General features: G+C 44.0%; 2 protein-coding genes across 12 annotated transcripts in view; both read right to left on the bottom strand.

Annotated features, from left to right (window-relative positions):
- Positions 1–1,727, bottom strand: part of RNF216 (ring finger protein 216) — a 77,917-nt gene extending 76,190 nt beyond the window's left edge. Inside the window, exons 1-2 of one of the 8 annotated variants that reach the window (XM_027656370.1) lie at positions 1,554–1,592; positions 819–887 (exon numbers count right to left, since the gene is read on the bottom strand). The gene's annotated coding sequence lies outside the window, so the exon portion shown is untranslated. Of the gene's footprint in view, positions 1–818; positions 888–1,553; positions 1,632–1,707 lie in introns of those variants that run through there. The other 7 variants (XM_027656369.1, XM_027656372.1, XM_027656376.1 and 4 more) reach the window with 7 other exon arrangements.
- Positions 1,728–2,347: 620 nt separating this feature from the next.
- The window catches only part of SMURF1 (SMAD specific E3 ubiquitin protein ligase 1), a 46,228-nt gene continuing 27,313 nt past the window's right edge, over positions 2,348–21,262 (bottom strand). Inside the window, exons 4-18 of one of the 4 annotated variants that reach the window (XM_027656380.1) lie at positions 20,597–20,730; positions 20,415–20,480; positions 19,521–19,596; positions 18,899–19,140; positions 17,608–17,692; positions 15,384–15,530; positions 13,906–14,110; positions 13,500–13,603; positions 11,966–12,080; positions 10,799–10,977; positions 9,797–9,934; positions 9,319–9,439; positions 7,688–7,889; positions 6,744–6,819; positions 2,348–6,049 (exon numbers count right to left, since the gene is read on the bottom strand). In XM_027656380.1, coding sequence (XP_027512181.1) covers positions 5,950–6,049; positions 6,744–6,819; positions 7,688–7,889; positions 9,319–9,439; positions 9,797–9,934; positions 10,799–10,977; positions 11,966–12,080; positions 13,500–13,603; positions 13,906–14,110; positions 15,384–15,530; positions 17,608–17,692; positions 18,899–19,140; positions 19,521–19,596; positions 20,415–20,480; positions 20,597–20,730 — 1,990 coding nt within the window. In that variant the 3' untranslated portion in view covers positions 2,348–5,949. Of the gene's footprint in view, positions 6,050–6,743; positions 6,829–7,687; positions 7,890–9,318; positions 9,440–9,796; positions 9,935–10,798; positions 10,978–11,965; positions 12,081–13,499; positions 13,604–13,905; positions 14,111–15,383; positions 15,531–17,607; positions 17,693–18,898; positions 19,156–19,520; positions 19,597–20,414; positions 20,481–20,596; positions 20,731–21,262 lie in introns of all 4 variants that reach the window. The other 3 variants (XM_027656379.1, XM_027656378.1, XM_027656377.1) reach the window with 3 other exon arrangements.

Below are 21,262 nucleotides of genomic sequence, written 5' to 3' on the forward strand. Positions count from 1 at the left end.
TGCCTTTAGAACTGCTGCCCAAAGCAAAGCAGGAGCCTGCTGTTCCCTAGAGCAGGAAGGGAGATGGGAAAAAAAACACAACAAAGAAAGCTGTGAAAAGCACATGAACAATAAGCTGAAGTCCCTCAGCATCACACCTTGAAAACAGAAATAAAAGTGCACAGCAACATCAACTTTTCTCTTTCAAAGTACCAGAGATCTCAGACCCAAACCATAACACCAGGTAAGAAAATGACCCTTGCTCCAGGAGCTGTAAGAAAACGAACAAAACCATGAACGACTAAACTTATTTGCATGAAAACTATCACCCTAAGTATCTTTCAGTAAGACCTTAACATAAAGTACAGGATGATTCTCAAAGACAACACTCCGGGTCATAAAGCACAGGTGAGATGAAAAGAAAAACCTCGTGGGCTGGACCCACAGGTGCAATCAGCCCTTATCCACCCAGGCCTCCAGCCAGCACAGCTGCAAAGCCAGGGATCCATCGGATGAGGGCAACTCTTAAATGGTTTTAAACAGTTGCCTTTTTGCCCACCCCAAGGTGCCCTGTGGGCACTGCCCGGGGAGCTCGGGCTCCTCTCTTTGCACACACACTGTAGTTCACCACAGCTCTTCAGCCTCGGGTGGGATCCCGACCTGCCTCCAGCTGTCTGGGGGGCAAGGTCAGCTCGAGAGGCAGAAAAACTCACTGGACACGTCCCCCACATAAAGGCAGAGCGTGTTAAAAATTCCAGGCTTTGCTCTCTCTCCACCGAGCCGAGCCGGCACTCAGATAAACGGAGGGAAAGAGGAGGAGGAAGAGGAGTATCTCTTACACAGATCCCTCAGCTCCGGGGACAGCTGTGTTTGGGTTTCCTTCCTGCAGCAGCTCCCACGGCAGATACCTGAAATGTCGAGATGTCTCCAAAGGCACCGAGTGGTCCCACACCGAGTGGGGGGAAGGGGGGCAGGAGAGAAGAACAACCTTTTCTCCTCCTCTCCCCACCAGCTCCGGTTTATCCCCGAATACAAACACCTGGCCCGGGGTACCCGGAGAGCAGCACCTGTACCCGGGTGTCCCTCGGTGCGGGACTCCAGGGCCGGAGGGACCCCGGGGAGCGGGAGAAGGGACCAGCCTTGAGGGGAAGGAGGGGGAAGAGAAAGGACCCGGTCCTGAGGGAAGCTGAGGTGGGACAGAGTGTCCCCGATCCCGAGGGAAAGCGAAAGGGCCTCAGGGGAAGGGGGAGTGGTGACGGACACGGGGACGCACGGACGGACACAGGAAAGCCGGCTCTGAAGGGAAACAGGGGGAGAACACCCTGTCCCTGAAGGGAAGAGAGGGGAAGGACCCGGCCCTGAACGGACGGACGGGACGGACACCGGGCCCTCAGGGGTGGGGGGGACACCCCGGGCAGGCCCCGGCCGGGGGTCCGGCGAGGCCCAGGGACGCCCTCTCTGTCGCTCGGTCCGCCCGGCGGTGGCACGGCGGCACTCCCGGGTCCCGCGGGGACGGCGGGGCCCCCCGGCACTCCCGGGCCCCGCGGGGGTGTCGGAACTCCCCCCACACTCACCGGCCCCTCCGGCCCCGCTTCATTTAACCGCCGCTGCCGCCGCTTCCGCCCGGCCCCGAGACACGTGACCGCGCCGCCCCGCACCATAGAGAGGCGCGGAGAGAGCGGCGCCGGGAGACGGGCAGCCCGGGCGGGCCCGGAGCGGCCGACCTACCATAGAGAGGGGGGGGGAGTCCGGCGGAGCCGCGCCACGCCCCCTGCCGGGCGGGAGGTGTGCTCGTGGGGAGGGGGCGGGGCTTGAGGGGAAAGGGGCGGGGCCAAGGCCTGCACGTGTGTCCTGGGGGCGGGGGGACAGGGAGCCCTCGGGGGCTGCGATGGGGGACAGGGACCTCATATGGGGTTCTGTGCCCGGGGACGGGGGGCGGGAATCTCCTGAGGGGGCTCTGCTGAAAGGGGGACACACGAGTCCTCGACTCAGACTCGCACCCGTCCTCCTCCGCTTGCAAAACATTCATAATTACAGAAAACCCCAACAGAGAAGCAGAGACTCATCAGCGTTAATGACTTTTTCCAGCTCTCGTTAAGGGGGAGATCATAATTTCCTTCTGGAAACTGAGGATTTGGAAAAGTAACAGGGCAAATGATAAGGTAAGAAGGGAAAAAGGTTGAGGATGGTAATTAATCAGCTGAAGAATGAATGAAACAAAGCGTTCTGCCTGCAGGGGAGGACTTTCATCTGGGCAGTCAGTACAGATCAGTTAAACCAGTTGCATTTCCATGCTTTATCCACTCGATTCCCATACATTTAACAAACTTAACAACCCTTAACAAAAAAATCTGTTGGATACCAAGAGTTTAAAGTTGTGAGTTTATTGCATATGTAACAAAAATGAACATGACCTCCTGGGTCCAGCCTACTATACAATCACTGTTTATTCCAGCTGGTTCCATAACCACATTAAATAGAACTAGTATTTCTTTAAATACTTTGATTTAGACATAAAATGAAACATTAGTGTACAACTTTCACAAAATAAATCTGCAATAAAAACAGTGGGAAGAATAACAAGGATAGCAGCAATACTTAAAACATGACATTACAAAATAATAATAAATTAAAAAAATACATTATAAAGTGGTTGAGGAACAACAACAACAACAACAACAAAAAAATTAACAAATTAAAACCAGATCCATACTGTGTTTCTGGGAACTTGCTGTACCACACGGCCCTGAACCTGGGCACTGGCTCCAGAGGGCCCGGTGGCTGGATCAGTAATTTACGGAATCTGCTGGATTTTAGAACCACCTCGACTCGAAGCGAGGACAAACTGCTGAGCGAGCGCCGGTCGCACCGTCTGGAGCCTGGAGCAGCCTTTGTGGAGCAGGGTCTCCTCTGACGTAATGCCCAAGTGAACACTCACACCCATCCAACAGTCTCGTTTCTTCCCGGTTGGAAACACGAGCAGAGTGGTGGTTTTCCTACATCCCTGAGCGTAGAGTAAAGGCTGAGGAGCAGGATCAGGGCACGGCAGGGCGGTGCCAACGGACCAGCTGCTGGGTTTGCCGTGAGGACAGGAACGACAGACATGCTGTACCTTGTATTCCCTTCGGGTCAGATCCAAGAGTATCCGCGCACAAGGTGGGACGTGGAATGACAAAATGGACACCGGACTCGATGTTATTCTTTGGGCAAGTTTGAGAAGTTAACAACCAGTTCAAGTGCTGGCAGACCGAGTGGGAATGGACACACCAATTCAGACAGCTGAGGTTATCCGACACCTCCGGGAGCCACTGGCTCAAGCCACACAAACTCCTGTTTGCACTCCATCCTTCCCTGGCCTCGGAACTGGCCACAGGAAGAACAAGCCATGGCTCCAAACCCTCTCTGCCTCGCTTCTTGCTGCTCCTCCATCCACCCAACCAGCTTTAAGGCCTGCCTCAAACGCACGTACAGAACAAGACAGAAAATGTCTTCGTCGTCACTGAAGTGGCACGAAATTGCAAAGACAACACGATGGGAGAGGTGGTGAAGCTGTCGGAAAGAGAACTGAAATAATTAAGAAGACAGTGCCCCATTCTCGTCACCGTCGGCACAGAGGAGGTACCTTGACAAGGGCTTTAAAATACAGCAAAAAACAGACGGACTTCTCGGAACAACAATCCTTGCCTAATCTTATTTTGTGCATTCAATAAAACACTGACCTAGCAAAGACATTAGGAACTATCATATGCCAACTGTGTCATTGACATAAAAGCTACCTGACCTACAGATCTCCAAATCAATGACTTTTCCCTTCACCTTGCTTGGTTTGCACAGAGCCACTTGTGCTGCAGGTAGAGCTTGTGTGATAGGATTTTTTTTAGGGCTGGCCTTCAGTATCTGGGTTTGGGGTCTTTAAACTCCTTTAGTGAAGAATCCACATGAGACTGCATGCAAAGCTTTTGGGCAATAATCCATTTTGCATTTTTCCTATCTGACTGGTTTATTGCACATTCAAACGTACTGAAAGGATTAAATACACTCTATGAACAGGTCTGACTTCGAAGCCATTTGGAAAAGCCCGGGCTGTGGGGACTCTGCTGCTCAACCCGAGACCACACAGGTGCTCTCTGCCACAGCTGCATTTCCTCTCTTCTCTGCAAGAACTGTGTGGTTTCATTTACGTCCCAACAACCAGAACTGCAGAAACTGGTCCCCAAGTGCCAAAAGATCCCTACAGAACACGGGTCTGAACAGGCCTCTCCTGTAGAGTCTTGCAGGATGATGAGCATCTTCAGCCACCCCCTGCAAATCTCACTATATGGTACAATTTCACACCTCCAATGCAACCCTTACTCCCAACAGCAAATCACAAGAATTATGGTCAATGGCAAAAAGAAAACCACAAACAAACAAAACAGAGAAAGATGCCAGGGTTTTGACACGTGTCTACTTTCTGTCCTATCACAGTTTAAAGCTATTATCAAATTCAATTAAAAAAAGACAAAATAGAAGTATTCCAGTAGACGTCTCCTAAGAACGATCTCTTACCCACAGCTGAATTTCAATGCACTATTCCATAAACATAACAACTGTTAAATGCTTCAGTAATGAATCTCTCTAAATATCAGGCTTGCCAAAGAAAAAAAATCCTATACAAGCAAGTCTGCTTGACTTAGGTCTAGACATGTTTGATAGATAACTGGGTCTCTCTGAAGCTGTGTTATTTGTTAAAATACTGTCTCATCTTGGTGTGCAAAGTGGAAAAAATGTTAGTGATTCAGGTATTTGATTTGCTTTTGTTTCCCCCGTGTTAGAGAACAAACCTTTTAATATTAGTTTCAGATATTTGAAAAAATAGCCTTATATGGCTCTCTGGAGAAATTTTCATCCCTACAGAACTGAAGTCATAAATTCTTCCAATAGCTTTCCATAACATTTGAAATGTACTCACTATTATAGTTCCCCTTTTACCTCGACCTCCAAATAAACCTTTCCCAAGGCCAAAAAATTTGAAGCAGAAGTTTGCTCTGTTAACTTGGCTTTTAGTGACTTCCATGTGAGTCTTCAGAATTTAAAGTCAGGCAAATGCATCTCGGGTAAAACAGTGGCACAGAAACCACAGCTCTGGGACTGAGCGGATCTTTATCCTCTGTCTCCTCCTCACGAGGCTTCTCTGCAAGCTACTTACATCTGAACAAACTATGGAAAGTAATTCTGCAGGAGGAAATAATCGTTTTCATGTGCAAAACAATTAGATTTCAGCCAGGACAACCAAAAAGAAACCATTCAATACCATTTAAGCTGTCTCAGATTCCTTCACTTTTCTCAAGGTGAGCCACAGCTTCCACTGGGAGCTTCCTGCTAAGGCAGAACTTGGATTTCTTTACCTTTCAGTTAAGTGTTCATATGGAGGTATTTTCTGCTAGAAGTTTTACTTTTTAAACAGGTGTTTAAAATGTGCAATGTAAATTCTGGTGCCAGTCAGACACTCTGCACCTGCTGGACTCTACAAAGGCTCAAGTTTGATTTAAGACAAACTACCCAGGTGCACCTACCCCGCTGCAAGTTCTCAGCAAATTAAACTCATTCCTAATTACACTTTGATTCTCCTATTAAAAAACCCCACAGGTCGCTCACCCTATCACAATATGTGTTACAAATCTAGCAGAATATCCTGTGTAACCAAAGCCAAATGCTGAACTTGGCTGCATTTCATTTCGGGGGAGGGAGGGGATGGAAGAAGAGGGAAGGGGTTATTGTAACAAAGGGGAGAAAACAGAGTTGGGAACCACCAACAAAAGCCCCGACCCCCCACCCCTCATCCACCAGCGGCGGAAGGGAAACAGCCCCATCTCTAAGTTGTCAGAGTTCTGATGCTTCAGACAGCTTAGCAGGAAGTTCACAGCAAGCTTCTTCTAGCTTTTGATTTGGTGGTCCATGAGCTAGCATCTGTTTCCTTTGGTTGCTTTTTCACTCGACAGCAAACCCACATGTCTCTTCCACAGCTGTCAACAGCTTCTCATAAAGCTTCTCATATGACTCATAAGGCGGAATGTCGATCCGGTTAAAGCTGGAGGGGAAATAACAACACACTGGTGAATCTGAAATATTTATTGGGGGGGAAAAAAATGCTGGAGCAGCTACATATAGATAGAACTTGTGAAAACTCAAAGAAAGCCTCAGCCACTTCAGTGGCCAAAGGAGACAAGATGAAAAACAGCTATTTCTGCAGCAGGAATGCACAGCTTAATAGGGAAGCATTTGGGAGGAGGAGGAAGAGGAGGAGGCCGATGCATGAGACTTGCAAATAAAGCAAGACATGAGGCAGGGCTGCTCCCTGCCCTGCCTGCAGACAGTCTGTGCTGCTGCTGAAACCATTTCCTGCCTCTGATGGAGTGAGATTTCCGTGCAAGGGCTCAGGCTGTGCCTACACTGCACCAACAGCACGAGCTCCTGACGTCTGACATCTGACAAGGATGCAGCTTTGTAATAAAGAAATAAACTTACAAATGTCTCACTATCCAGAATAATCAACTCTGGGATAAATGAAAACCACAGGGAGTAGAGAAGACAAATCAAGTTTTAAGAAAAGGAAATTATTTTGCTGACTGCAGAGTACAGATATTTCCAAGCTAACAGAGCACACCTGGAGTCATCCATGTGTAATCCCATGGCTAATCCATACCCAGTACAAATAGGGATGACTCCTTTAAATCAAGACAAATGGAGAGCAAGCACTACTGTACAGAGTGTTTCCATCTTACCAAGTGTGGGCTTTTGGAAGGTTGTCCGTGTTTGCATCTATTAAATGGATGGTAAACAGTCTGGGTCCTGCAGCGCCTGTAGAACCTTAGACAGACATTCTAGTTAATGCACTTCAACAAAACATCATTCACACACACAAATTTTGCTGCTTATAAAAAGGCAAGGGAGGAAATTATAGTTCCAGCTGCAAAACCATGTACGTCCTGGGCTAAATCTGCAGAGATATTTGCAGCTGATGAAGGGATGGCAGATGCAATAGGGCTGCTCAAAACAATCCATGTGCAGACTGATAGTTTGGAAAGCTGCTAAATTTGGCATTAACAAAATTGCACCTTCAAAAATGAAAAGACTAAAGTGCAAGAAGGTTTTCCTTGTAAACCACAACTATATATTTTAATTTTGACCATCAGTTTACTGTCAGCCAACAAACGGCACGTGATCAGGAGACCACAACAGCCAAGAGCACTGCCACCTTTTCGATGACAAAACCTGTGACTTCCAGGAACTTGCTTTAAAGTCCAATGGTTTGTTGCCAAACTAAGAAGGGAGTACAATTCTCACGTGAAAAAGTCATTCAGTCAGCTCTATATTCATGTGGATGTTTGCATGCAATGATTTTAACATCAGTCATTCAGTCAGCTCTATATTCACGTGGATGTTTGCATGCAATGATTTTAACATCAGTCCACAGCACTGGAGGACACTGAGGAGCCAGTATTAACCCAGCCAAAGCACCACATGGTAACAGTTTTACCAGCTTCCTCCCACAATGTCCGGCAGCCACAGAGCTGCTGACAAATGTAACTCTGCTCTCGGGCTGGAAGTTTGCAAAGTGCTTGAGTTATCCAGCCTTACTCTGATACTTTACAAGGGGCCTGTAAATACCACACCGCTTTTATCTCTTTCCCCCACCACAGATTAACTCGGCCTCCACATCAGTCACCTTGTAAAGCCTTGAAACCTTGAAGTGGGACACGCGTCGACCCCGTCACGAACTGCAGCAGCCTGGCCCTCCTCTCCTCATCAAAGGTTTCCACCGCCTGCCAGAACCACTTCACGATGTTGCTGTCTGCCATGCAGTGCTTTAGGCGGGTGTTGGACTTCCAGTCGTTCAGGTCTATCTTATCCAGCCCTCCTATGATGAGCTGTTGGAAGATTAGAAAGCGCTTTAACAGAGTCACTGCAGCTATAAAAACACGCATCCAACCACGTCACGTGAAGCCTGGAATTGTTTAGGTGCTTCAAGCAGTTTTTTGGTGCAAGGTAGCACTCCAAGCCAGTATAGGACAGGCAGTAAATCTTTGAGTTTAACTGCAATGAACTACCAGCACTAGAACTTTCCACAAGGAACTAGAGTCAGAGGGCCATGCAAGACCTGCTTTATTAAATCTATGCTACCTGAAAGGTACAGCCTCTCTTTATGAGGGCACAGCACAAATCTGGAAGAAGACAAGTCATCTGCTGCCTGACACAGCACCATTGTCCTGATGCAGGATTGTCCCAGAGGTGCCAACAACAGCTATGACAGAATCCTGCTCGGTTTGTGGGAACATCTGAGCTGCTTTGTTGTTCCACAACAAACCACAGAAACTTTTTATCTGTTTTCTGCCACCATTTGTGAGAGGCTCTGACACAGACCAGACATATCACTTCAATCTCTTTTCCAGATAATGCCAGGTTGCAAAAAAACAAAAAAAGGAAATCTAACCACCTCCCCATCAACGAAAATAAAAGGCACAGAGAAAACTTCATCCCTCGAAACAAAACGTGTCATATTCTAAACTTCCCCAGACTATTCCATACTGAGGATCACATTTCTGAGAGCTGCCATTTAGGAGCAGCCTTGTTGTGCCACCAAGGCAGCACCCACTTACACGTGTGCACATTATCAGGACAGTTGTGATCGTTCTGACGTGGACAGTATTGAAATATTTAATGGATTTCTAATCTGCCTTTTTAAGCAAATGGAATGCAGTAACTTTGTGGGATTAATCACAAAGCTCCAATACCACAAATGCTTGCTATTCCACAGGTTGCCTTATTTTTTTAAAAAGGCAAAACCAAAGAAAACTTGCTATAACAGGTATTACTTTAAGAGCCTTCTGTAGCTCAGGATTTAATAATAAAACAAATTATTTCCTTTTGTATATGCTCTACCCTTCTATTTTAGTCCCTGTAAACCATGTCCTCTGTGCATATAGAAACAGCCATGCATGAAAAGTTACTGGACAAAGCAAGTCCTGGGGTAGGTAACATGTCAGGTCTTGCCAACAATTCCTCAAACTTGCAGTGCTCCCTCCCTGTTCAGACCACCTGCCTTGAGCATTAGTCCTTGCACAGACACCATGGTGTCTTTCCCTGTTTAAGTAGCTCTCTCGATAATATTAATCCAAAGAATGTCTAAAATAAACCACAGAGGGTTTGGTTAAACAAATACCCTGCTTTCTGGTATGTAAATTGGAATAAGTTTTGTGGTGGTTTTTTTTTTCCTTGGTTGGTTTGGCTTTTTTTAATCAGTGCTTGATTGTGGATCAAACAAATGACAAAACAATACTCCATGTGGATAAAACATACCTCAAGTTCCTTCTGGTCAAAAGGCTTAAGGAGATGTTGAGGAATAAGTTCATTAAAACCTTTCTGCAGAGCCAGGAACTGTGCCTCTATTCCTCTCATAAACCGCCAGTTCACATACAACCTGTGTGGGGGGAAAGAAAAAGTCAGGGATGATGAGCTGGATGGGACTGGGATATTTGCAGCAGAGCTGAGAAACGCTCTTTTTACAGAGGAACTTGTTTTAATACACACATTTTGTATTATGAAAGAAGTGCTTGTCAGTTCTTTGCACCATCAACAGAAAAACCAGTGTACAGTTCACAGCTTCATCCTCCCAGGCAATACAATAGTGCATTGTGTTAAAACATTCATGTCATTTATGACTCAGGTATTTCTACCCAAAATACTTGTTTCACTAGTCTCACTCTATGCAAAAAATGAATCTGTTTACTACCTCCTTTCCACTACATTGGCAGGATATCTTTCTGTTCTGCAATACCTGACATATTCTTTCTTGTTCTCTTCTGTCACTGGAATATTCCTGCCATTTGGTTTGAGTTCATGCTGTAAAATCCTCCCAAAAGCGTTGTGTTCCACACAGAACGTATGGTCCAGGACGGGGGTGATGTCATTCTCTCTGGAACAGACAGACAGAGGGTAAACTTACTATTTTTGATATTTTGGTAACTCTCAGGTTACCAAATACCTGTAACTGACAGGTATTTGAACACTTAGATAGTCTTCAAGCTAAACCTACTAACTACCCATCTGCATTTCGCACACGAGAGGAATATTGCCACAATCACCTATTTCTGGATAGGTTAGAGCACGTTGAAGAGCCTCATCAGATATGGGACATCCATCTAACTCTAGCAGAACTCAGGATAATGAATAAAACCAGATATACAGAACCCCCCCACACACATATACACAAACCCAGCAGGAATCTGATCTGCTGTCACACATCAGTGTGAAACAGGGAAGAGATCACATGCTGTGAACTCAACATCATCAGTAACTTCAAACACAAAATTCAAAAGCATTTAGGAAAAGAAATTGAGGGAATGCAAAGCAGTGCTGAAGAGTCCCAAAGCTACACTGAATGTTGGATTTTGTTCTGAGCTGTAAGCATATAGAAGCCCAAATTACTTCCATTTATTTTAATTGAAGTTGGTTTTCTTTTGAAGGCAGTGGTACTTCCCCTCAGAGCTCTGTCCCAAGTTTGGATTTTGCTAATGTTATATTCTACCACACTCATGCAATGTTTAACAATTTAGTTATCTACTTCACTGCAAGGTGAGTGAATATAGAGTTTGCAATGAGAACTCTTCCTCAAGTACCTTGAGCTTTCTGACACAGAAGCAGTAGTTTAATGATTTTGTACAGATCTCCACCATTACAGGTTTTTGCAAATGTTTTCTGTAAAGTGTTATCTCACTGTTGCCAACAAACTCTACCCCATTTTCTCCACAGTGAGACTGCTGACAAATGCAGTACTTACAAGATCCAGACTAAGCTTTTGTGTAATTCTGGGTCAACAGACTCCAGGTCAGAGAGCTGGATGGGCTTCCCCAGAAGCTGTTTGTAAAAGGGCACCGTGAAGCCCCCGTTGATATAGTGTCCATGGAACACAGCCAGACCCATTATCCGACCCACAAAATGGAAATAAGACAAATGGTCCTGCGGGGAGAGAGGAGAGGTTGGAGAGACAGGAAAGGGAATCAGCCTTTGGGAAGACACTGACATCTTGTGGCTCCACCTGCGCCCTCGGTGGAACGTTCGGTACATCCCGCAACCCTCCGGGCAAGAGGAGACAATGTTTTCCCTCATAACACAACCAAAACCAAAGCCTTTAATGATTAAATACCTCAAAGAAGTCTCTGTGCATTACTTAATTAATAAACTGGATTCGAGTCCTCTCGATCTCTCAAAGGGCAAAACTTGGAAAAAGAAAATCCCTGTAAAACCCCCAGGATCCAAGAAGATACGACAATTCCAAACAAATTAGTTTATTCTTTGTTTAACCATCAAAATGTATTTGCTCTTGAGGAAGCAGGCCACGTGCTTGTTTCCTTCATTCCTTTCCTGTTCCTTTTAAACTGACTTTTAAAAACTGAGGTGTAAGTCCTATGGCTGACATTCTTCCAATCTCCCTCATCTTCCAGTGCAAATGTCAGGAAATGTCATGTCAGGAAGAATTCCCTCTACTAATACAGAACTGCTGCTCCTTTTAGGGTCTGCATCAATATAAATCCTCCAGTAAGAAAAAAAGCAAGCACAGGAGTGTAGTAGAGAAAGGGCAAGCAAGGGATACATCCCTAAAAGTCACGGGGTGGGCACTGCTGGGAATGCAATGCTGTGTGCACAACCAACTGCTCAGAGTGAAGATGAATTTCATCTGTGTCTTGTCTTCTCAGAATCACTGTGCATCCCAATCAGTACTGAGGAGTCTCAAAGAAATCAGGTACTGATCAAAGGACACCTCCTTTATCATGTTTTTAATCTCTGAACCAAACCCCTCTGCTCCATACCATATCAATATAAAACATTAACACCACCTTATTCTGCTTCACCCTCCAGTTTAGACTCTTTTCGTGGAAGAACAGCTATAAAACACTGCAAGGGACATCTGTTAAAGCAGGAATGTCACTTGGAAATTACTACTTACAGGATTGATAGAAGAGTCTGGATTGATTTGCAGCATGTAAATATTATCTGTGGAGTACTGGAAGAGTCCATAATAGGGATTCAACATTTCATGGCACAGCAAATACAACCACTCTCTGCCCCAAAAAAGAAAAACAAATTTAGAAGGGTGCAACTTCCACTTAAGTTTCAGATAACACAATTATTGTGAATTATCAGTTGTGAAATGCTTACTTCAAAACCAGATCATTTTGTGCTGCCCTCCATTTGCAGACCAAAAAGGTATGATTAAAAACCCAGAGTGTCCAGTTCCACTCACAGGCAGACTTGGTTTAGGTTAGAAGTACTGAAGGGATTATCATCAATTAGAGAAGCTACAGCAAGCTGTCAGACAATGCCATCAACTAATTGAGTCTGAACAACACAGGCTTCCAAAAAAATCCTGATTTTGTACAGAGTTCAGCTATTTGCAGCCTCTGCAACCTGTACGGGATAAAGAAGTATTCCAAAAATCTGTTGTTTAGAATCAGTTCAATCACTGGTGATCTTTAGAAAAGCTGTTTTTCCTCCAGCTTGGTGACTAGAGAATCTCTGCTTTCAGCAGAGGCCAGAAGGGACGGAGACCAAATGCATTAAGAGGAGGGGTTGGGTAAATTCTCTCAGTAACACACAAGGACTAGAATGGAACTAAAGCTATTTCTGACCTTCCACCTCACCCTGACAAATATCCCTTTGTTGTTAAATCTGGACACTCATCCCAGGTCCAAAATATTCTGAGAGAAATATCAATTTTAATGGTTAGAAGTGGAGCTGTACTGATCTGAAAGTGTCAGTGGCAACTAATGGGCAATTACGAAAGACATCAGGGCAACAGATGTCAACACTGCAGCCACCCAAGGTTGCCTCGGGTAAGGCAGCTCAGAATGTTCCAGCTTCTTTCCTTTGTCCAGGGATTGATTACTGAAAGACACCTAAGTGGGCAATGCAGCCTTTGTGGATTTGAGAAATTTCTCAGTGAATGTACACAAAGCACCTGAGCCACCACAAAGGTGAGTGCTTTACTGATGCTACAATCAGCTCCAGAACCTCAGATCTGAGGCACCACAGGGAATTATTGTTATTTTAAAAAGGGAGGCAAGTCCTCGCTAAAATTTTAGCCTTTGTTTGGGATCAGTTCATCTCCACTGCTGCTCCAACAGATCAGAGGGCTCTCCTGAATGTGCCCTGGAAATCAGAAAGGTGTGTTTAACTAAACGGTTTCCGTGACCCGGATCTGACTTCAGAGTCTGGACACCTCCTGAGAGATCTCACAATCTGAGCTGATCACACTTTCCAGTTTCATGACTTTCAGTGGGACAACTATTAAATCATAAACTTGCACTTTTCCAATCTACCATGATACAAAGACTGAAGCTACAACCTCTGCCTGTAAAATACACCACAAATAACTTACACACACCATTAACAGATAACTTAAAAGGGAATGGTATCAGCCACAGGGAACTTAAAGGACAATTTTACAGTTAATAAGTGTCAGACAAACCCCCAAATCTCACCTTGCTACTCCTCCATAGTCCAGGCCTTCCTCTCCTCGGAATTTCACCATAAGCCTCTTTTTCAAGTCCTTTGGCCTCATCTTCATTATCTGACGGTAGGATTCCTGTGGGGGTATTTGTACAATTAGATATTTTATTTCCTCACTGTAATTAAGTCTATTAAGATTCCTGTAATACTGCAATTAAAAATTTCTGCATTTCTGTAATACACAGATTGTTACTCAACAACAGAGGACATGATTGTGCTTGAGTGCCAGTCTGGAGCAAACTCCAATGACAACTCTGCACCACGTGGGGAGTGGGATTCACTCCCTCTCTCATGAGAAAACTTGCTATAACCAACAATCAATTTTACTGAATTCCTGAGTGACAAAACCTGCTCTTAGTAGTAAAACAAATGAAATACCTCAAATATTTCCTCTCTGGATACTTCAATCCGACAGTGACCAGCCTGAGGTTGCTGAAGAGAGAGCTCATGTCTAAGGACTTTCAACTTTTGTACCAAATCTCTTTCATATCTCTGTGCAGGCAACTCCTCCCCCTCTTCCAGTGATCCCTCATTTGGAGCTGGCAAAGGCTGCTGGCTGGGCTCTTTTAGCTGGCATTGATGGCTTTGAAAGAAAAGGAAAATGTTTATTCTGGAAGCATAACAATAAGGGATATGTAAAACAATGATGCAAGAACTGATTAAGCTTCCCAAGTGTGTATTCAGGTGAATTTTTTAATTTTCTAATTTTTTAATTAAGTAATTTGTGTAGCATCATTACCCAACATTCAGGGATGTAAGGAACACAGGCATTTAAAATAAAGAGTTTCAGCATTTTTGAGCTCCATTTTCATATGGCAAACAAACTGTGGAAGGTTGTGGAGCACGATAACTGAATGCTGACTAAATTTGTGTGGCATTCTCCCATATGGAGACAACTTTCAAGAGCTTAACACAAAAAGAGATCTCTAATGGAACAAACAACAGCTTTATAAATGGAACTGTCTAACAACTGCAACTAATTTTATTCCAGCTCCATGTAAAATGAGGCTGGGGATTCCAACACAGTAAAAATACTGCATCTATGGGTGTCAAAAGAGAAAGATGTACTTGTCCCAAATAGCTGCAGCTTCATACATTCAACTGTCCTTATCCATCAGTGCTTTATTTGGGTTGTGAAGCAATTATTTTTCAGATACAGAGATTCCCCAGCTGGCTTCAAGCACAGGCAACTCAAGAGCCAGGAAAAGTCTGATCTTGGGCACAAGCAGCACTGCTTCCAGGGTCAGTTCCACAATAGTTCAGCTGCCTTTGCATGATGCAGAGCTTGATCTTACTAAATCCTGCTAAACCCCAACTGGCTGTGCACAGCACCAGTTGACCACACTCCAGCTGGCTTTATATTCCTGTTGTCTGGAGCTCCAGGGAACACGGAGCCAGTCCAGGTCCAGCACAATCAGCACAGAGCTAGAACTGCTCATCCACACAGGCAAGAACTGAGTGATGGGGAGCCCCTGGCAGACCCTCGACCCCACACACACCTCAGCAATTCCAGAACTGTGCATTTGCTCCAGCACTGCTGGGGGAAATTTTGTCAAGCCAGCTTAAAGAGATTAGTGTTGTGCCAAAATAAGCAAGGTCTCCCTCAAACCTGAGGACTGTACTCTGAGCAGAGTCAAAACCTTTCTGAAGAGTTTCTGCAAAAACCTGGATAAAAAACCAGCACTAAAAACCAATGTTCAGACCCTGAGTACAGCACTGGTTGCATCTGTTCCCCAGCATCATTATCACTCAGGTTTTCAGCCCCCCATGACTCAAACTGTAGCTAAAACTGGACAAAAATTCAAGGTTTAAGAATCCAAACCAGACATGAATTATTTATCAGGCAAGACTCTTACTTCATGATGTGATGTAGTCGTGGATCTGTGAATTGTGTGGTTCTGTTGTTGTGATCTACAAAATATATTCTTCCTGAAACTGTACTTCTGACTTCCCAGCCTGGGGGCAGAGGTCCCAGTTCATCACAATTCACACTGTTAAGGTCTCTAAAGAGAAAAGCAAACCAAGATGTTAATGCACATCTGAAGTTAAGATGAAACTGGTTTACACAGAGGGGGCAGGAGGAATGAATTTGGTGCTTAGTGAGTGAGGCCATAGAAGTCTTGGGAAGGACAGAACACATTTAGGTGTTGACAGGGACTCTGAGGGCTGTGAAAGGAGGAAACGCCTTTTTTTTTTTCCACAGAAAAATTCCCATTAACGCTAATGAGACCCATGTGCAGAAAACCAAACAATTAAACAAAGGCCTCTGCACCAACCAGAGTCTCCAAACACCCCATCAGTTAGAGGCTAAGGCAGCCAAATACTAAGGTCATTTAAAAAAATAAAAATCACCTCTGAAGTTAGACATAAGAACCCTCAATCCTAACTATTTGACTGATAAATCACTTATAGTAAGGCTTTACCAACAAATTCACCCCTTTCACCCTAAATAAATTTCAGGTATCACTTCCAGGTAGTGTTTGAACTCAGTATGTAGGATGTATTTACACCTAAGAAATTGAAAATCAGGCTCCAGCCCCCTAAAAGAGGAAAACACTAACAGTGGCAAGAAAAGAGAGGAAGGAAACCCGAGGATTATTTTTAGGCACAAAAACTATTGTTAAGTAAAGCATTCTCTAGACAGCTGGCATGGATTCAGGGTTAAAGGCAGCACTTAATGTATTTCCTTACCTAAATCTAACCATGCAACTTCTGTATAAATGAGTTAACTGAGAGGCTTTAGAAAGGTAGAAATGCTTTGTACACCGGAGGTTCCTTGGTGTCACAGAGAGTATAAGCCAAGGGGTTACACAGGCAGACAGACAAGCCCTTGTTAGGCTCCTTAAAGAAGATTATGGTTGGAACCATTTGCTGTGATCAGCTGTGCATCTGAAAGTACTGCAGAGATCTGACTGCAGCAAGTTTTAACCTACATCTCTGCTGAATGCCAAGGTTAGGTTTTAGCACCACAAGCTGGTAGAAGGAGTCACCTTTAACTAAAATAAGTGTGACCTGTGACTCACAAGACACTGCTGTGCCCACTTATATTGCTGGTCCTGAAACCCTGGCTCTGGGATTTGGGCAGGGAAGCAGCAGAACCTTTCATTAGGCTGATCAGCATCACTTGAAGAAGAGACAAGGCTTTGGGCACACAAGCCTGACATGAGTGACACAAATAAACAAGCACTATCATTTCTTCTTCCCACAATACCAGCTAATCTAACATCAGCTATTTTCTGCCTCTCTCAGCTTTATTTTTCATTTCCTTCTATACACTGTGCTTTTATCAACACTTCTGCCTGCACTATTTTATATCATTTCTCTAATATCCTGTATCACACTCCTGTATTATCCAGGCAGTGCAGCAGCTGAGAGTTACAAACTTATTGTTTTACTCTTGAATCTGGTGTGCAAGTGGTCCATGGAACAGCCCAGATCCAGAGCTCCTCAAGGAAGAGCACCAGACCTTGCTTACAAAGACCTGGATTAACTGCAGGTTAAGGTTTAAAGAGGCTTTGCTAAATTAATCATGTGAAGGATTCAATTTTCTAGCTGCAAATCACTGGTCCAAAGCATAAAAAACCTCAACTCCATTTCAAGTTTAAATATAACAATCTCTGCTTCAGTTACAAATAAGTGAGCAATAATAAAGCAATAGTTGCAAGTTCAATACTCAAGAAACAATTATTTTAAGAAAGTAGACATTTTTTTCTTCAATTTGCAGTCCAAACTGTTTTCATACAAAAAAGTAGGTAAGATTCAGAGATTTGTAGCTTCACCAAAAACCACAGTCACATTGACATTTTAGGAAGAATTTTTCAAACAGGAATTCCCAAAGGGAATATTTTCCTCCTTTTGTTTTACATGATTTACAAGAAAATAATTTTTTCTTTCAAAAAGAGTAATCCTTGGTGTCTGGCAAAAACTTAATTAGAAAGATCCAAAATTATTCTTCTGCTGGGATTTCCCCCTTTAAATTTAGACAGCCCATTTCACAGAGCTTTGCTCTTGAAGATCCAGCATCCTGTCACACACACACACATCCCAAAACCCCCCTGACTTTTAACTATAAATACATACCTTGGTATCCTTGGGTCATGCCATGTGCTAACTCCAGTCTGTGTGTGCAAAAAATAAACCTGTCCCTGTACCGTTGTTCTCTGCTCTATTAAAAAAAAAGGGAAGAAAGATTATTCTAAACTACAAATCTTGAAAAAAAATCTGAATAAACAGTTTAAAGCCATTAGAATATTTTGTTTGTCAGATGTAGGAGAAAGTACTGGAGCCATCCCCCTGATCTCTGGCAGAATGGACTGGTTTGTCATTCTAAAGTTTGCTCTGACTACACATTTCAACATCCTTTTGAAACTCACAGATCCATCCACAAACATGTTTTAGCTGATGTTTTTATTTTTAGATTTTGAGACAACCCAAACCCCCAAACTAGATTTCTTTACTCCTAGATTTGCTGTGCTCTTTTCTGTGATTTAGATTCTCCTTAATCCCATCCTCCCTAATCTTCTGTACTACTGGCTGCTTTGTTGCTTTTATATTTTCCTCATCTCTTCTCAAACGTGGGCTCGAACCTACACAACATGCCAAGGGGGAAGGAAAAAATAGCATTATACTGCTCTAGTTTAAAGAGCTCTTTACATTCGTTCTCCCCAGATACACAGCCAAGATTAGCAGTGAATCCTCTGCACCAGCATCATACCACAACCTCATGTTTAATTTACCACCAACCCCTCAGTGTACCCTGGCACAGCCAGATAATTAGCCAGGCTCAGACTCCCATCTGCACTGCTCAGTTCCTCTCCCAAAACGCAGTCCACGAGGTGCACGTGGACGCTGCTTTTTTTTAACAGGTAAACGCCTTTTGTGTCGTAGGGCAGAAATTGTGTGAACAATTTCTATTGCATTTCTGAGATTTTTGCCTTAGCGTAGCTGAGTACTGATGGTAAAAATTACTGCGCCACTAAGATGGCCACAGGGCCTGAAGTTAGAACAAAGGTGGATTCATGCCAGATGCCAAGGAGGAGTTTTGGCAGGTGAAGAAAGTTTTCTCATCTCCTATGACCACCTGTTGTAGTCCAATTAACAGTGGACAGCAGAGCACGTTTTCCTTATGTAACCAATGTAGTGTGAACAAGAAGCTAAGCGTCATAAGCACTATATAATCTGTCTTTCTTCTAATAAAGACGACATTTTGCCTGATCATACTGATGTAAGAGCATCTGTCCGTTCCCTTCCATAGATACTTTTGTGCGTTAAAACTGGAGGGGTTTTTTTGTTTGTTTGTTTTGTCTGTTTCTCTGAAACCTTCAGAACAAATTAAAAAGGCTTCAGCCTTCCAGCCCTGGGACGCTCCTACCGTAGCCTTCGGGCAGCTCGGGCGACTGGTGCCCGTGGGGCCTGTTCTGAGGCGTCTGCACGTGGGCCCTGACTTCGGGGGTGCGGAGCCGCTGGGCCTGCAGCCGCTGCTCCTGGCTGGGGGACTCCCCGAAGCGACAGTTCCCTCCTCCTCCGGCCGCTCCCGTCGTGTCCGTGTACGGCGCCGGCTCCTCCATGAAACAGCTCAGCGGCCTTCCCGGCCCGGAATCTTCATAAACCGTTCTGAAAATGGGGAAACTTCAAGAGTTTCCATCACAAGAGAAGTGAATGCAGAAATAACTGTTTCTCTCTCTCTCCCCTTACATCAAGCGCTGAGGCTTTTAACCCAATTTATGCCGTTTTCCTAATGTTTTAATACCCAAATTTCTCAGGGAAGTGCCACAAGCACCGGTAACAAAAAAACACAAGTCTTACCCATAAGCAGTTAAGCTTATTTTCTTCAAGTAATTATCCTTACTTTCTGGATAATTGACAGTAGATAGTGGATACATACTCCCAGGCAATATATTAGTCACACTGATATTTCATATTTCTCATGTTAATTACAGTCTTTCCACATATAAACCATTTTTCTAACTAAGTGTAAAGAAAACAATCCTTACCCTTCATTCTCCAAAAGCCCTCTGCAGTCTACTACAGAACCTCCTGTGCCTATTCTGTCCCGTGTCTGTAAACTGACTGAAATAAAAAAACACAAATTCAGGTTAATAAAAGAGCAAATGCTTCCTTAAAAACAACAAAAAGCTAAACAATCCACATTTTTACAGGGGAAAATATTAAGGAATGCTCTATCCTACACAAGAGAGTACTTCACTTACCAGAACTCCTTCTAGAATCTTAAAGCATTACTGATTATTTTAAAAAGGAGAAAAGAAACCAGAAGCTCATCCCCTCAAAACCTGAGTTTATTTCTGTAAATATCAAACATGTCAAGTTCTACATCTGGGTTTCATGAGGATCCAGAAAGGGAAGCTGGAAAAAAATTGTTCACCACTAGATGTCATCATTAGGGTGAGAATTTGGGGTTTGCCAAATACATTTATATATCACTGAGACTCTTGGCTTGGGTGGGGGCAGCAAACGTGGGGTGAATTAGCTGTAAAACTGGCACTGCCTCGCTGAAATTTGGAAATGGGTTACATCAGTCAAAGGTATTAAACTAGAAATTTATAAAATTTCTCTTAGCTCCTCCAGATCCTTTTTTCCACCTAAGGTTCCCTCTGCCTGTCACCTTGGCCAAATGCATGAGTTTCACAGTGGCATTTACCCTCCCAGAGCTGCTGCAGAAGCCTTGCCAGACGCATTCCCTCTTTTTAACACTTGTTTCCCACCATCAACTGAGAGGAAACAAACTCCTGCACGGGAGCACAAGGAAAATTTCCAGGTTATGTAACTTAATCCCATTAAAATCAGAAGAAGAGGTTTCTTTTTTAACACAACCTTTGTCCCCCCGGGGATTTACCAAGCAGGTGAAACGTAGCTGAGACCATTCTTACCCACTATTTGGCCTCGGACAGCATCGGTGTCTGTGGGGTTGAGTTTGCATAGATCCAAACGCTGGTCTGCAAAGGAGAATGGGAAAGATCAGCCCTGGGAAGGGGTGGGTGGGAACACTGTTCACTACTCAGGTACAAGGCACAGAGGGTTCTTGATCCCCCCAGGTAGGAATTGCTCTTACATCCAGTATCTTTTAGCCTGCTGATGGCATTGGAGAGGAGTCGGACACACCCCAGGAAGCCAGCTCCCTGTTTCTTATGGATTTTTTTATGGTTCCATACACTGATGGTTATGGAATCTGTTTTCCCGACATATCTAGAAAAATACATATTAAAAGAGTAATTTTAGAAATAACAAGCTCTTTTTACTCCACAGAATCGATGCTGTAATTGGTACAAATTCTGACACATTTTAGTACATCAGTCATGCCTCTTTATTATAAATACACAAGTGCTTACGCCCAAAATGCTGTTATTAATGAATTACTGCACAATGATTTCACACAGCATGGGAAATTGATATTGCTGCAGCATGAATTTAACTACAGTCAGCCTCATTAAAAGCTAAACAACAAGTCAATTAACAGACAAAACTTCAGAATTTATGGTTCTAATAACTTGAAGGAAATAAATCATTACAACAAGGACAGTCTCCTGTAAAAGCTGGATGGCACTGCTCCAGCAGAGCTCACTCTAAGCACTTGTGTTGTGTACCTGACATGCAAATATTTCTGGACTGAAACACCAAAAAGCAAAGTACCAATCCTTTATTAACAGGTGATTTCTTGCTGAAAAAAATTAGTACTCTGAGAGGGCAGGGTTAGATGGGATATTAAAAAGAAATTCTT

The sequence above is a fragment of the Corapipo altera genome, unplaced genomic scaffold (genome assembly GCF_003945725.1).
Source record: "Corapipo altera isolate COAL_440 unplaced genomic scaffold, ASM394572v1 104, whole genome shotgun sequence".
NCBI classification, from domain to species: Eukaryota; Metazoa; Chordata; class Aves; order Passeriformes; family Pipridae; genus Corapipo; species Corapipo altera.